Below are 16,251 nucleotides of genomic sequence, written 5' to 3' on the forward strand. Positions count from 1 at the left end.
TGAGACTGATGAGCTGAAGGAAGTGGTCAACAAAATGAGCAAGAAGGTCTGAGCATATGAGTCAGTAATGCAGCTTCATGTATTAGATTTTTCACCCCTAAGTAGATTTCTCAAAGAAGTGTTGCTAAAATAACTGAGCACACAGGCTGACCTACAGAATATGGTTTTGCCATATAATGACTGAGACCTACAATAGAGGAAAGCTTATCTCCACTTTCATCCCCAGCAATTTGATTCAAGTGCAATCTCGGCCACTTCAAGCTTTGGTATTTCTCACTTTTGCTGCATTTTCTCTGAATGTTACCAATCATCTATGCAATTTCAGCTGCAAAACTAATCTTTGCAGTATATTACATGTAATATCTCCTTTTTAAAAACAGAAGCCCTTATGACCTCTATTGTATCTCAAAAACTTTTCATGATCTAATGGCAAATTGAAATATTTCCTTTTCCCAGTCCAAATATATTTCTCCTTTTTCAAATACCACCACCTTCTTTAGTGCAATGAGAGGCAAAATCTTTAAAAGGTTTCCTGTAACCTGATTAACATTTTTGTAATTGCAAGAATTTCTAGAATTGCCACTAGCTTATGAAACAAAATCCAAATAACATGGAAGGATATTTGCACACAGGCACAGAGACATATCAGCCATATGACTCTAATATAAATACAGTCAAAGGCTCTCATTATTTGAAAATACTTTGTAAAAATTTATGTGTTGCCTTTCAGAAAAAAAAAAATAAAACAGATGCATGATATCACAATGAAAATTTTAAAAATCTGGTTTCTTCTTTATTTAACTTCTTAACAGAAGAAAGACATTTGTTGGGAAGGAATGCAGGATTAGACTCTACAATCATTCCAGTTAAAATATGCACAGACACACATTCACATGAGCACGTGAGCGCACACACACTTTGTTAAAGGATCTTCAGCTGAAGCAACTGTGATCTAATCTTCTCTAATGGAGCAGGAAGCCACTGATTCCAATTTTGGGTTTGGAGCAATTCTGTCACCCACAAGAAAAGTCATACTTGGAATGATTTTTTTTTTTTTTTTGTCTGTGAAATGGCAAAAGGACCTTTTGTTTAAGGCAACATACTGAATGTATTTTGAAGCATTTCAAATTAACAGTTTCTGTAACAGAAACTAAAAGGGTGCAATCTAGCACAGAGCAGTTTCTGTAAGTTCAAACAGGATTTTTTTAATTGCTATTACGTATACATGCATTAATGATTATTCAGTGCTTCAAGATATGAACTTCACTGCCCAGGAGGCTGTAATGTTCCAAATATAAACATCAGACTCCTGCAGCTTTCAAGATCCTATACATTGGCTTGCTCAGCTGAATTCTTTTGTCACACACAGCATCCATTATATATTAACTACACTTTCTTATTGCAGATGGCTGGTGATAAAACACAGTTAGTAATCCAGTATCTGTGCTTCACAAAACGTTTTAAAAGAACAGCCTTATCAACAACAATTCATCCTGACTTAAATGAAAACAGAAATGGTACTAAAGGCCTCCACAGTGTCTAACCTAGAAGGAAATATAACCTCCTAAAAACAAACCAGTAACAACCAAATATTTTCATTGAAACAAAAAAACAAAACCTGTTTCAGCAGTTGGTCAGTTGGCTTGTACAGTGTGTGTTTTCTTTAAAGAGGTGATGAGATTCGGGGTGTGGGGGGAGGAAGTATTCTTTTTATTCCATGACTCATCCAGCATGAATCTCTTAAAGAAAGTGTTCCAGAAATAAAAAGTGATATTCAGAATAGTAGCATGCATGCAGATGAACTACTACATTCTGCAACATTGACTGAAAAAAGACCCTAAAGATTTAAACAGCCACCACGCAAACAGAAATGTTATGGCATTTTTGGGTAAAATTATTTGTTTCCCTTTATGTTATATACAGTAATTTCCACGCCAATATATTAATTTCCTGTATAATTGAGAAGAGAAGTTACTTAAAACAATAATAGGTTCAGAGGAGGCAGGGAGGGAAGGGAAAAAAAAAAGAAAAAAGAAAGGTACAATTTTCTCCTTTTCCCCTCTCCCTTTTCTTTGTAAATTTTAATTTTAGCATTTCTTTGGGTTGTGCTTCTTCAATAAGGCCAAAGTATGGGCGCAGTGATTTTTTTGGTGCTGGGGGTGAAGGATTCGCTCTGCTCTCGGTTCCAGCCAGGCTCCCCGAGCCCTGAGGACCCGTGCTCACTGTCCCAGAACCGCAATATCACTGCGGCGTTCCCTCCGTGGAGCGGTGCAGGACACACACACAGCAGCAGCAGCAGCAGCTCTGCCCCTTCCCCTGGCTGAGAGCATTCCCCACCTGCCCCAAGCACACCAGTCACCCCAGCCCCAGGGGCGGCCGCGGGGCCACCGCGCTCCAGGACAAGGCAGCTCCCGCGGCCGCCCACGATGCCAGGCCCAGGAAGGCGCGCTCATGGCGAGGTGGCCAAGCCAAGGGGACAGTGGCCAGAGGAGCCTTTCAAGGTAGAGGTGCAGCTCTGGCCATTAGCCACAGCAGAGCCCTCACGCTGAGCAGGACTAGGGGAGGCTCTCCCCTCATCCGCGTGCAACATCAGCGCTGTGGCACTGAGAGCCACCCACCATTCCTCCTCTCGGAACGGCTGAGAATGGTCACAGCTGACTTTTATCTCATGCTAAATTATTAACTTGGCTATAAATGCAGGCAAAAGTTGCTTTGAGGTACATATGTATGTTCCTAAGCACAAAACCACTCCGTATGATAACACTTAACAGAAATGTATTATTTTCATTGGCTTTTGGCTTACTCTATAAACACACTACATCATTTTGTAGGATTTTTATTACTATTATTATTACAATCCCATATTCCTGTTCAACTTGAAATGATGAATGCAAAATCAATACAATAAGTAACAAATGTATCCACGGTGACCAAACAACAAACTCAAAAGCACAGCACGGTGAGTGAAAATTAGCAGTTCTTAAAACAACTACATCACAATTCAGTTACACTGTAAAAGAACGGCTCATGAATTTAGAAGGGTTACAATGAGCTTAATTATTTGAAAGATCAGCTCAAAAAGTAAAATACACATAGTAGGATGTAAGATAAAGGAAGAATACCTCATTGGAGGCTACAGCTTTAAAGAGAGAGAGAAACATGATGGCAAATTCCCCAATTTAGCAACTTCTCTCTCTGATAGTTAAAAAACTCCCTTCACCTAACACTTGCTCTATAACAATTATACTATCAGAAGGTTAGGTCTTACTTTTCATGGTAATTTTCAGTTTTTCTTTCAACCTTAATGCTGCACACATGCATTCCCACTATGCCACCTCACATCAGCAGCAATTCAAAAGAAGGCCCAGAAAAGCAAACAAGATGCATAGAAACATACAGAAAAATGCTTTCCTTTTCTTCCCTTTCTATGCTTATGTGGCCCAATAGGTGCATGTTTGGATTTAAAAAATAACCAAACAAAACAACAACCCCCCCCAAAAATCCTACAGAATTCTTTATCAATATTTAAAGGAAAGTACTTTTAATTTTTCCCTTAGAAAAATAAAATTCCAATATTGTCTATGTGATGGCTGTAGCTATTTGAAATCAAAGGAGGTGCACGATGTACGCAGTGAGGCTTTCATCTGGCTCAGTGCAATACTGCTTTGTGCAGTAACAGGGACAGGTGAGATTACAGATGTTCTTGCTTCTCACTGACAGTGCAAGAAAATACCCAGAGTAACCACAGGTAAATATCCCCCCAGCTCATGCCTTCTTATGCAAAAGACAGGAACAATTATGTTCATTTAAAACTTAATACTGAAGGAAACTTCAGACTGAACACAGCAGACAGATAACCTGCCTAGCAGAAACTTTCAGCTCTGCTCTCAGTATTGAAATTCACTACAAAGCACACCACAGTTTTTTTCCATTTAAGAACTTGTGTTGCACCACAAAACAAATAAGCATATGATACAGTGATTTTTATTTTTTCAAAGTAACTCCAAAAAAAGTTTGATCATCATTACATGCTTCTAAAAACTACAGACAGAGAAAAAATTTTAAAATCAAATACCATGCAGCTAACATATACCTAATACCCTAACTCTATAACTTCAGAAAACTGCAACTTCTAATCCCACACAAGAAAAACTGATTGTTAAAAAAAGCCAACCAACCAAAAAAACCAAAAAACAATCCATCTTGCACTTGCAGTTCTGTTGAAGGTAGAAAAATACTGGAAGGAGATGAATAGCAAGTTAACCTGGCTTCTTTAATGGTGAAGAGACTTAATCCAAATTACTCAAACCTAAAAACATATTGCTTGCCTATTCCTCCTCAGCCTTTTGAAAATGTAGTAAAGAGAAAATATTGAAAATTTATCGTTGTAGGGGACACTGAACAGTTCTCATAACTCAACCAATTTGTATATATCTTTCTAGTAGGTTAGTTTACATCTAAATCTATCGGCTTTCATAATTGATGTATTTCACTGTTAAAGACAAATCACATATACGTACATAGTCTTTAGTTTTATGAAAATAAGAAGACAGTGTTTAACATGGCAAAAGGCATAGTACTTTTTTGACAGAGCAGAGAATATTACAAAAGTTCTTCCCTTAAAGCTTGAAGTGAACTCCTGATTCAATATTTAATGAAACTGAGAAAGCTGCTGAATGTCCCAGAAATCCTTAACTCCCTGCTCTCTGTTCATTCTAAGTACTATGCTGCTATAAATTAACAGTGAGACTAGATGAGATTTCAAGAAGCCAAGAATAGCATTTTTCCATCACACCACCAAATTCTTTGTTTTTCTTTGCTCTTTAACAGCACTAACTTGCAGCATTATATTGCAATCGTACATCCCAGCCCAGTACTGCAGCACTACATTGCTCAGACATAGCTCTACACTCCAGCATGTTTTTAGGGTATGCAGCCAGCTCAGCTGTAAGCTGAAGGAAGATTTCTGTCAAGCAAGAAAACTAAACTCTGCACAAATATTTAACAGCTCCAAGACCCCTAAAGGCTTAAAATAATATGCATTTTGTGGCATGCTAGGAGCCAACTCCACACCGGTGATGTGCACAGTGCAGAGTACTCGGCAATCGCAGCACTGCAAATAAAACACTGTTTCCCCTTTATACCTTGGAATTCTTCAAACTAAAAGCTGAATGAAATACTGAGGTTTGCTGTGCCTCCCCAGCACTGACAGTGCACTAGCAGCTCGCCCATTACATTAAGTTCGTCTAAAACTTCCCATGCCTCACAAGCATTTCTCATCCCCTCTCAGCAGATGAAACACAAGTTCATTTAAAACAAACCTAGCATGAGTTCATCTTATCTAGCTTGTTTTTCAAACCACTAGAACTACGCAGTAGCCCACTCAAACAGAAAATTTCCCAGACAATGGAATCCTTTCAAACTGCACAGCCGGCAGGATTCCCCAGTTGTCAGTTTTAGGTGCGTGCCAGCACGAAATGTTCTTGAATCCGAAATCTGTAATAATCACTCCTATTGATAATGTGAGCAGAAGCAGAATTACATCACGGTTAACACTTACCAAAATACATTATGTTTCTCATTAATCATGCAGTCAGGATCCCACGGCTGTGTATTCAGCATTAGCTCCTGCACAGGGCTGACATGTAAAACAGAGCTTTTTCATTCTACATTATGTGGAAATTTCCCAGCACGAGAAGCGTGAGAGAGCAGTGTGCCTCCTCAGGATGAGCGCTTTGCAGGCAGTCTTATCCCTGATACAATCCCTGTCTGATTTAGCGTTTACTCCGGCTGCATGCTGCACTGCCCATTCTTACTGTAATCTGACTCCTCCTTCTGATGTCCTTGCTGTGCCTGTGACATCAGGACTAAGAGTACTACAAACAGATCTTTTCGTTTCGAGCTCGCAACGACATGCTCTTATACCCTGGTTAACCTAACTCTGGTTTGGACAAAAAAAAAAAAAAAAAAAATAAGCCCTTCTAAAATTATACAGGCTGTTTTTTTTTTTTCTTTTCTTGGCAGTAAACGCGTCTAGTGACATAACGTGCTCAATTACATAATAGATGGGAAAGACAAAGCGTATATTGTTAGTGTATTTTTCTTTGAAGGGCAGGCTCCAGGAGAAGCTTTGAGTGCCTCAATATCCCAACTTCAATAGAAGATAAAGATGCCTGGCACTTTGCAAGACCATGTACCCCTTAAGACTTTTTTTTTTTTTTAATCAATAGTTCCACTTCAATAAACAATTTCAACCCCAATGTTGGATTAAAAAACAAGTCTGTTTCTATTTTTTAAAAATCAGCTGGCAAATAGTTAGTTCAATTTCAATACAGCTGAACTGATTTTTTAAACGACAATTTCTTCACCTGAATAACAAAGCATGAAGACAGGAGACATATGACAAAAGGATCTGCGATGGAGTTTATAACCTTTCACCCTCCAGGTCTCTAGCTGCTTTCTGGCCCAGGTTGATGAGTCATTAGCAGCTGGTAAGCATTCTATTATTCTGTGGCAAATGGAGTGGTCCAAAGTTTGTAAATAGGTCCCCACACAATCCCCGACGCTACACAAACCAGTAGCAGCTTCAGAGGAAGAAGGACCAAAGAAACACCAGAGTACTGTCAACCATGTACGTGGCAGTGCCTCGGGATGGATCCAACAACATGCTGGTGCAGACAATGTGGTCTGTATTTATGCACATATGTCTCCTCTCTGAATCAATAGAGGACATTGGTTTCCTGCTGTCAGTCTGGCATGTATCAGTGATAATACACTTATACTAAATAAAGGTAAAAAGTAATGGACAGTATGCTGAAGTGTTTATTTCATTATAATAGGATCTAATGGGATGAATGCTTTCATTCCACAGGAAAGAGGATGACAGGTATAATTCATTTAAAGCTCCACTTGTTATTTGTAAAACCACCACACAGTAAGTACTATTTCATGAGGTCCAATCACTTCAGGCAAAATTATCACAGCAGCACAGCAGCCAAGGAACGCTCCAGTTGCAGCAGCAGAGGTAAGAGCCGTGGTGTACAGTGCCGTATGCATCTCTCAGCAAGAGTCCTCTGCAGCATTGCCCTCGTGAGGTTTCGTGCCACCTGTATGAATGCTGCTGAGATTAAACACTGACGGGGAACTGGGGCACCAATTTCAGTCCTGTCCCTCACCAGCAGTCCCACTGCTATTCATTTCTGGTACCTAGCCTTTCTCAGTGCCCTTTCTTATTTCAGCTTGCCCCTAGCAAGAGGCAAGCCCTGAAACAAGAGATCCATGGTACACATAAACTCCCAAATAAGTGCTGCTTCACGACTGAAAAGCACACAGTGCAGGAGTGCACTTTGAGGCCACAGTGCAGAAGGGAGGAAGACCAAATCTTTTTGTGTGGGTCAAACTGACCAACAATGTAAGTTAAGCAGATCTTAAATCACAGTGAAGAAATGTCATCTAAAAATCCCTGGAGGAAAAAAAAAGCTGTTTAGAAATCACGGCCTATGTTTCAGCTACATAATGTGGACAGCACATAACAGAGGGTTTCCCAGCATATTCCTTTCATTTATTTCATCATTACAATGCTCATTCACTTCTAAAACACAGGGAAGGGCACCTCACTAAAAGGGAAAATACCATCCTCAAAGACTGGTTTAAAATATCTCAGCTGAAACACTCTAATGTTCCCTGAGCAGTAGGTATAAGCTACTACCAGGAGCCTTCTGCAGCACAAGCATTCCCTCCTCTCCCTTCACGGAGGGTAAAAGCTCAGAGAATCAATTCTCTGTGAAATCCTTCAGCTCCTTTTCCAGCTCTGAAGTGCTTTTGCGGAGGCACTGCGTGACGTCCTTTGAGACAGTCTGCACCCAGGCACAGCATTTGCCTGTTAAGCTGCATTTACGCTATCACAGAAAAAAAGGATTGGGATTATTCTGCCAGGAGTCAAACTCTGCAAGATGTAGGCTACCTCAATGTTCCACCAAGCCAACATGCCTCCTGATTCATGCCATGGGAACAGAATGCTCACGTCTGTGCAGACGTGCTATTAGTGCTCAGGCAAGGACCCTGCTGCCTTTAAACATCCCCTTCTTGAAATGCTGTTCTGCTACAATACCTGCACCAGTTTGGTGGTGTCTGATGGCAGGTCAGATCCTTAGGTAATGTAAACACCAAAGTGCCTCGTGTTCTGACTGACATGTTCTCTACTACTTGGCTCTGAATGTTACCGCTAGTTTTATTTTGCCCTGTAGGATGTAAAACAAGAAGGACAACCTCCCTCCTCCCTATTGCATCTTATTTGTGTTCTGAAAGTAAGTATGCAATTAAAGTAAACAAAGAAACTGAAACAAGAACTTCAATTTCTTTTCATTTCAACTACAGAAATGCAAGGTAGGAGGGAAAAATCACTGGAAAGCTTTCACAGCCCAAATTCACATACTCTATGACAAACTCTGCTTTCACTCACACACATACAACATTGATAAGCTGCAAAAAGAAGTAGAGTTTCAAGCAAGGAAGAAAAAATAAATTTTATTCCCTGAGTGGGATGTTGTCACTGTCAGTGAAAGCAAGGTTTAGTTTAGTAATTGCAATCCCAAATGGCTGGTGTTTTAATGCAAGCACTGAGGATTCTGCTGAGAACAGCTGTAGGGAAGTACGGTCAGGAGCAGCAAACACTTATGTGTGCCTGGAGATTTGAGTAGACCCAGCCTGTGCATGCAGGATCATGCAGAATGAATGAGCAAATTAGTCCATGATGTCAGCCCATAGTGCAAACTCTCCAACCATCAACAAGCCGGCACAGGTTAACCAGCATTTTACTTTGCTACAGATACCAGTGAACTGCAAAATTATCATATTTTCATGCATGGTTCACATAGCATAAACATAACAAGAATAAAATTACTTCTCCTAAACCAGCTAGCCCTCATTCTTATTTCTAATAAAAGAAGAAACTTCTACTCCTTGAAATCCTCTTTTCCAACAACCTGTTTCTTTTTTCATAACAGCATCTCTACCTTAAGTTCTTCTGCCCTTTCTCCCATTGGTAAAAGTTTTGTCACAAAGGGCAGATTTTCAAAATACAGAACAATCCACAAGACGTCATCTCCTTGGAATAAACAACACGCACGAAGCAGACATGGCCCAGAAGTACAGCACAGGCCCTATACTTGTCCAGACCTGGGAAAGCTCCAGGTTATTCCCCACACCTGACTTGATCTAGAGACAGAGGGCCAACTTCATAAAGTAGCTCCTCTGTTCTGTGCTTTCTACTGATTTTTATCTATCCAATGATTTAAGCAATGCTTCCATAATAAGTATTAAAGCCACTCACAGGCAAGACTGTTGCAGAGACTAATTAATATTTAATATTAATGCACCCAGTTAACTCCCTAGGATTCCTGGAAAACCCTCTTCCAGTCTTGAACTCTCTCAGGAGGCAACTAATATTAGATTTATACCCAAACTATTACCAATTGGCTTTGATGAATGCCAGTTACTGAGGCTGACCACAGATCATCTCTTGCAAATGCAGAAGCAGATCGAGGAACTCTTTGCCGGCAGAAGTATAATAGTAGTCAACAAATACACTAGTGACACAACATTTTAAGTCTATGCATTATGTGCAGTAGGCTAAAAGATGTCATACAACTCAGAGATTTCCAGGTTTTCCTAAAATAATTTTTTGTCTATTGTACAGAGAAAGCTATTAGGAACAAAAATTTATTGTGGAAACATTCATTTCTGAAAATAAAATGGGAGAAACAATCCAAATCACACTTGGCCTATTAATTCATCAAATGCATCCCAAAACTAAAAGATAGTTGCAAGCAAAGTGGGTCTAGAATTTCCAGATAATTTGGAAATTTATGTATTGAAGTTGTTTCATTCCTATTAGTGACCACAGTGCAGAAAGAAAGAACAGCAAACAAACCACAGCTTTGTAAGCCTCCAAAAGTAATTGAAAATGTTTCCAAGCACACATATTTTTGTGCCTCAAATCAAGTATACTAAGTACATCAGCTAGAAGTTTGGTTTGTTTTTATTTTGAAGCCATCTGGAGCAGTTTAAGACATACTACACAATAATGCAGATTTTGTAATTCATTACTAATCTCCTGAGGTTACACTAAAGGATAAGAAGGGAAGGAGCAAGTTACATTTGTATATTTTAAACAACCACATAGGCTCATCTTTGGTTTTGAACATTCTTCACGGGCTAAAACTACCAAATGTGTTTTTTACCCTTGACTCAGAAGTGTCACTTCTGGAAATGTGCAATATTTGTCACCATGAATACCATTTAACTGCAGCAGTACCCGAAGGAACTCTGTAGCACAACACGTGAATACAACTGGAGGAACTTAATTAATCTTCCTGTCACTTCCATGATGCTTTTCATTAGTTTAGCTGCTATCTGATCAACTGCTCCTTTCTCTATTGGAAATGGCTAACCAGAACCTCCTATAAAAGCATTTTCGAGAGGTAAACAGGCTCACTTTTGATTCTGAGAGCCTCTACAAAGCTTTGCCAAGCAGACTTTATCAGTTCAGTAACAGTACTTACAGCACTGCTCTTTTTAAGCAACTGGGATTTTCCACATACGCAGCTTAAGAAATATAAATAGAAAAATATGCTTTTTTCTAAGCTTAAAGCTACTACTTCTGGTATTTTGTAGTTTAAACACAGGTAACATGTAGCAATTGAAAGGTCATATTCTTCTGAATTTCCTTCCCATAGGCATGGATAGTTATTAAACAAAAAAGCAGAATGTAGCCAACATAATACCAAACCCACATTTTGGGCACTGTTGCTGCTAATTGTTTCACTAAATGCCCACTCCTGTCATCTTCTGCTCCTAAGCATGGGACAAGATTTAAGTTAATAAATGTGAATGAACACACAACTGGTGCAGAAGATTCTTTGACTATGTATATTGATAACAACTTTAAACAGAAATATGGTCTTAAAAGCAAACAAGACCAAGAAGCTTGTCTGAATGCATGTCAAATATATTTTCAAACACACCCACACACAAAATGTAATTTTTTTCCCCTCAAAAATGAAAACTAGAATTGATGACAACACAATGTCCAACCTGCATAATCCTTCCTTTCTCCCTCTTCCCCTTTTATTTCTGTACAGCTTTCGGAACAATTTCTCTAACATGTGGGGTTTGAGCATATGACAAGCAGAAAATTCATCACTACCTCTTGTGAGGTGAATGATTAATTAATGTTTCACTATTTCTGTCCACCTTTCCAACACTCTCTACAATTTTGCAATATACCTTGTAGACTTATCACCAAATCCAGACATTGTATTCTCACAATTTAAAAAACTTAAATTTAGAAATCCAGATGTTGTACTAAAAAGTTTTGGATTTCATACTCAGGATGTTTTTATTTTTGCACTCTGATTTACAAGATGCATCTGCTGATCTATGAATGGATGCATTTTGCATTTCTGATTATAGGATCAAATGGCCAAAACTATGCACTTCTATTATTTCTATAATATTTTTTATCAATCAACTTATAAGCCTGAAATAAAAAAATTAGTATATAGTAAACTCATTACTCATTCTGCCGGCTTTTACTGTGTTTGATTAACCTAAAATAACAATTTATTATATTATTAATTAGAGATCACATAATTTAGTTTAAAATTATAAAAAGCAATCATTGCACAGGTATCAGCCTATGTTTTAAGGTGGGAATGTTTGTTTGAGGGTCTTTTTGGGTGGGGTTTTTTGTTGCTTGTTTGGTTTTGAGTTAAGTGTTCTTTTTTCCCCTTCAACAAGGTGCATCAAAGAACTGGAGATTTTCTCAACACTTCATTTAGGACTCTTGTGTGCAAATTGTCCAGGACTGTTGAATTTAAATAGCCTTTAGTTCAAGCAGCTGCTGCTTTACATCTTCCTTTCTTTCCTCCAGGCCTTTTGGAAAGTGCCTTAGCACACTCATTACATGGAGACTGCATCAAGCATTTTTCAAAATATAGGATAAAAATTTTTTTTTACCACTTATGGTGCTTTCAAATCACTCGTAACAATCTTACTATCTCCATCTAGTGGCTTATATGATTAGGACTTTTGCTATTAATACACTAAAATCTTTTTATTGACCTTTGCCTTGCCAACCGCAGAATTTTCATTTCCTGCTTCCGGCTTTCCCTATAAATTTTCCATACTTCTTACTTCTAATTTATATTGATTAGTATTTGATTCCTCTTTTATAATTTTGTTCCAAGTTGTGTTTTAAACTCTAGCTGCTCTGCCAATTTTGTGGCTGAACCAGAAAAGACTTCTAGCTAAAGTTTGCCATTTTCTGAACATGAAACAACTTTTTTAGTCATCTAGTGACCTCTAGTAATCTAAGGCAGCATCAATTTTCCTCCCAAGGCTTTTTTTTAGCTCTTTTCTTCCCAAACATTTCTGCTTCTAATTTTCCTATAAGAAATATCTTGAAACATAAAATCTGCAACCGATTTTATTTGTATTCTGTTTGCTCGTATAGAACATTAAAAATAAATCCCTTTCCCTACCCTTAAGTACCTAAAGGGAAGTATTTCAAGATACATGAACAAAAAAAAGATTCCTTCATTTTTTCAATACTGTTTAAAGAAGAAAAGGGAAAAAAGAAAAGTAGCAATGCAGTATGATTTTAAGTTTCCCCGTGATCATGAAGGCACTGAGCTGTGGTTTAAGTACTTAACTGCAAGAGGAAAATGGCAGCATGAGCAGTCCCAGTGTGAATGGGTGCAAAGCAGTTTGCTTTCTATACTGGATCAATCAGTATAGAAAGGGAGGCTGGAGCACAGACCTGCAGCCAGACAGGGACACAAACACTGTCAGCTGCACAGATTACAACTCCCCTCCTGCTTTGGAGAGCTGAGATACTTTGCAGCAGCACCCAAAGCAATTGCAAGGTGCCAGCACCACATTTGCAACTAAGAAGAGGCAGGAGCTTCAGGCATGTCCTGCTTTAATGACCTTAAGAGATAGCACCTCAACTAAAGTAGCCAGTGCTACAGGCAACTCCTGAGACAACGATAAATTGTAATCTAACACGATAAATTGTAATCTGACAGGAAGGAATTTCATCTCCAGTGGCATAGAAACAGTTAAACTAACCTCACAGAAAATATTATTGCTGCATCCGACTTCCTCTCTCTCATATTCAAGGAAAAACTGTTTTAGCTAAAACTATCAAAGGAAATGCAAGTGAGGAAGTGCCATGCAAGAAGAGGAGAAGACACAATGGCAGCAGGCAAGACACTAATTTGAGGCTATAAAAGGATGCAAGTTATAGCACAGTATTCAACTTTTCATGAGATTGTTTTTAAATCTGTATTAGATTTATTCACAGCAGCACTGAATTTGATAGGACTGTCCAGGTGTAAGCATTTTGTAATTCTACACATGCAAGCTCCACAGCAGAGTCCAAGAAACAATTTTCATGAAGTGAAAATATCAGCAATACCTCGCTGTAGGTGGGATTTGACTCAGAGACTGACACTTAAGTTTTATGTGTCTATTTGTGTGTGTACCTGCAATCTGGATGTCTAATTTCCCACCACAGTCAATGCAGATCAAACTGATGCAGTCAACAAAGTCAGAAGAGCTACTCATTACATCTGGAAGTTGACAACAGCTTTGGGTGTCCAAGCAGCTCTCCAAGCTCCATAACTGCATTGACTGGAGTTTCACCAATCCAGAGGGGAGCTTCGACACCTACCTCACTCCTAGAGACACACATGTACACATACACACTCTGCCAGCTGAATCCCAGCCAAGGCTTCCAAATCCCTTAAACAATCTGGGATCCCTGCAGATCACCCACACCTACTGTATTTCAGCTCCATCTGGGATCACCACAGCAACTACCAACTGTGCTCACCAACACTAAGCAGCACTTAAAACAGAACATGAGGAACACCTGCAAGAGAAACAAGCATGTAATTTATTCAAGAAGATTTGAATCATCTCCTAAGGAATTAACTATAAATTAGCTTCCCCAGTGAGTGGGGAAATTTCCTGGCCTCTTACGTGACCCTAGAGTGCCTCAATATTACACTCTGCAAAAAAAAATCAAAGATCAAAAATGTGTGTCTTAAAAATATCAGAAAAAAAAGTACAGCTCTTGAATGACCAAGCTGTCATCCTACAATAACCATGATCTGCTAAAATCCCTGTATTTTAGCTTTAACTATTTTAACTTAAAGTATTCATGCTTACCTCTAAAGAAAAAAGGGGAGCATGTCACAAAGTTGCTGTTAGATGATGTAGGCATTTAGTGCTAATAGTGAACAGGAAAATAATGTTAAAAATCATCCAGAAACTATTTCTTCTAATTTCAAATGCTTCAATACTCTTTTCCTGGGGGAAATGGAAGGGTGTAACTGTTTCTTAACATTCTGCCAATAATGTTCAAATACAATCCTACCCGTTTTATAATAAACAACAGTAAAAGGAGCGTTTTCATCTCTGTTCCCACCTTTTGATCTTGTTGACAGAGACTTCTGCCACTCTAATTTAGAATGTCATGTACAGCAAAAAATTCCTGTCTGTATCTGTTCCTTTCTCATTGCATCTCTTTTCTGTACAGATTCCTTTTGATCTGCCATACCTCTGAATTAAATTATCAGATTTGAAAGCACCCTGCCATAACAGCAGCCTATAGGTAAGCTCTATTTCCCACAGCTGAACAAGAACACTGTACCCCAAAGCCATATACCTTCTTTGACATGCACTTTTCAGGGTCTGGCTCAATACAAACACTTTGTAATTTATTTATGCCAATTCTTGTACTTAGAAAATTAATAATTTTGAAATTCAACAGCCTAAATAGAGTGTTGTGGCTATTTTTTAGATAATTCAGTGGTTTTTAGTTTGCTGCTCAGTAACACTTATAATAAGCCTAGTTACTCTATGTGTCTAAATATGTATAGAGAGACACAAAATTCTGGCCTAAGCCTTCAAAGAATTTTTTCTTCTCTGCACTATACAGATGAACAGAGTACAACAGATGAAGATGTATCTCATAGCTTCACTTCATAAGTCCGCAGAGCACTACAGTTGAAAGAATTTCAGCTAGGTTTGAAAGCCCCAGCCATATCTCTTTAGTCTCTGTAGATACGAGACAAGTGCTCCAAGTGTACTCTGTCTGTGGATCCATCTTATGCAGGAAGACCATGTTATGTCAATACTATAATAGCCTGAAGTGGGTGAAGAGCTGGCTGTAGGGGTCTGTATCTCTGCCCAGCCTGAGGAAGGGTGTGCAGATAGCAGAGCAGAAGATGCAGGAATGGTGAACTGGACTTCTATGCTCACTTCTGCAGATCCACCATTTTCTCCATATATAAGAAGGTGATTGTCATTTCATGAACATTTATGTTCTGGCTGCTCAGACAGAGTTGACTGCAATGTAGAAGTGACTTCTAGTTCATCTGAGGGTTGCATTGATTTGGCAGTTTAGTTTTGTGCAATGGAAAACTGCACCACTGACAGAAAAGCTTTCATGGAAAATAGTGTAAGAAATAGAAGGCCTCAGTAAAACCACTTAATGCAGAAGTCTGCAGTGCCTATTTAATCCCACTAAAGTTATTTTATCATGTTCTCTAAGTTTCTGATACTTATGTACTGATACACTTTTCATCACTTATCTACCCCTTCCTTCCTTAATCACTGTCCACCAGAGCATTTAATTAAGTAATTATTTTTACCAAGAGTAACTGTCTATACATTAAAATCCACTGGGCCATGCTCTATTTTCATTTTCATCCTTTAAAACCAATGACTTTCGGAACAAATTCAGGAAGTACCGAGCACGAGGCAGTGCACTGTTGCACAAAGCACATATGCATGCTAATATACACACACATTTGTATCCAGCCTTGTGCACACACAAATGCATGCAGTGTAACACAACAATGCTAGATGCTTTCTCAAGTGTATAATTAACTTGCTACACAGGTCAAAAGCCACACTAGGATTCCAGTTCCCTCATTTTTTTCTCACTCATTCCTCCTCAACAAGGCGATTTATTTTTCATCATTGGATATAAAGCCAGTCGAAGGGTAGAACTAGGAGTGATAAAATTTGCAAGCTATTGTGTTACTTTTTTACTTCCTATCAGTATGCCAGAGACGTTTGATTAGAAGGAGGAAGTTAAATTATAATGCTGAATATTTCAGCATTATATTTTATTATAATTTGGGATATTTTATTTTTTATTTTATTATTATTATAAAT

The 16,251-nt window shown here is 38.6% G+C and overlaps 1 protein-coding gene across 4 annotated transcripts in view; it reads right to left on the minus strand.

Moving 5' to 3' along the window:
- Window positions 1–16,251, minus strand: part of ZNF385D (zinc finger protein 385D) — a 415,474-nt gene that overhangs the window by 162,092 nt on the left and 237,131 nt on the right. Inside the window, exon 1 of one of the 4 annotated variants that reach the window (XM_063154356.1) lies at window positions 5,561–5,941. The exons of the other annotated variants lie outside the window; for them this stretch is intronic. Within the exon in view, the coding sequence (XP_063010426.1) occupies window positions 5,561–5,582 (22 nt within the window). The 5' untranslated portion in view covers window positions 5,583–5,941. Of the gene's footprint in view, window positions 1–5,560; window positions 5,942–16,251 lie in introns of those variants that run through there. 4 annotated transcript variants of the gene reach the window in all.

The sequence above is a fragment of the Melospiza melodia genome, chromosome 1 (assembly GCF_035770615.1).
Source record: "Melospiza melodia melodia isolate bMelMel2 chromosome 1, bMelMel2.pri, whole genome shotgun sequence".
Taxonomy (NCBI): domain Eukaryota; kingdom Metazoa; phylum Chordata; class Aves; order Passeriformes; family Passerellidae; genus Melospiza; species Melospiza melodia.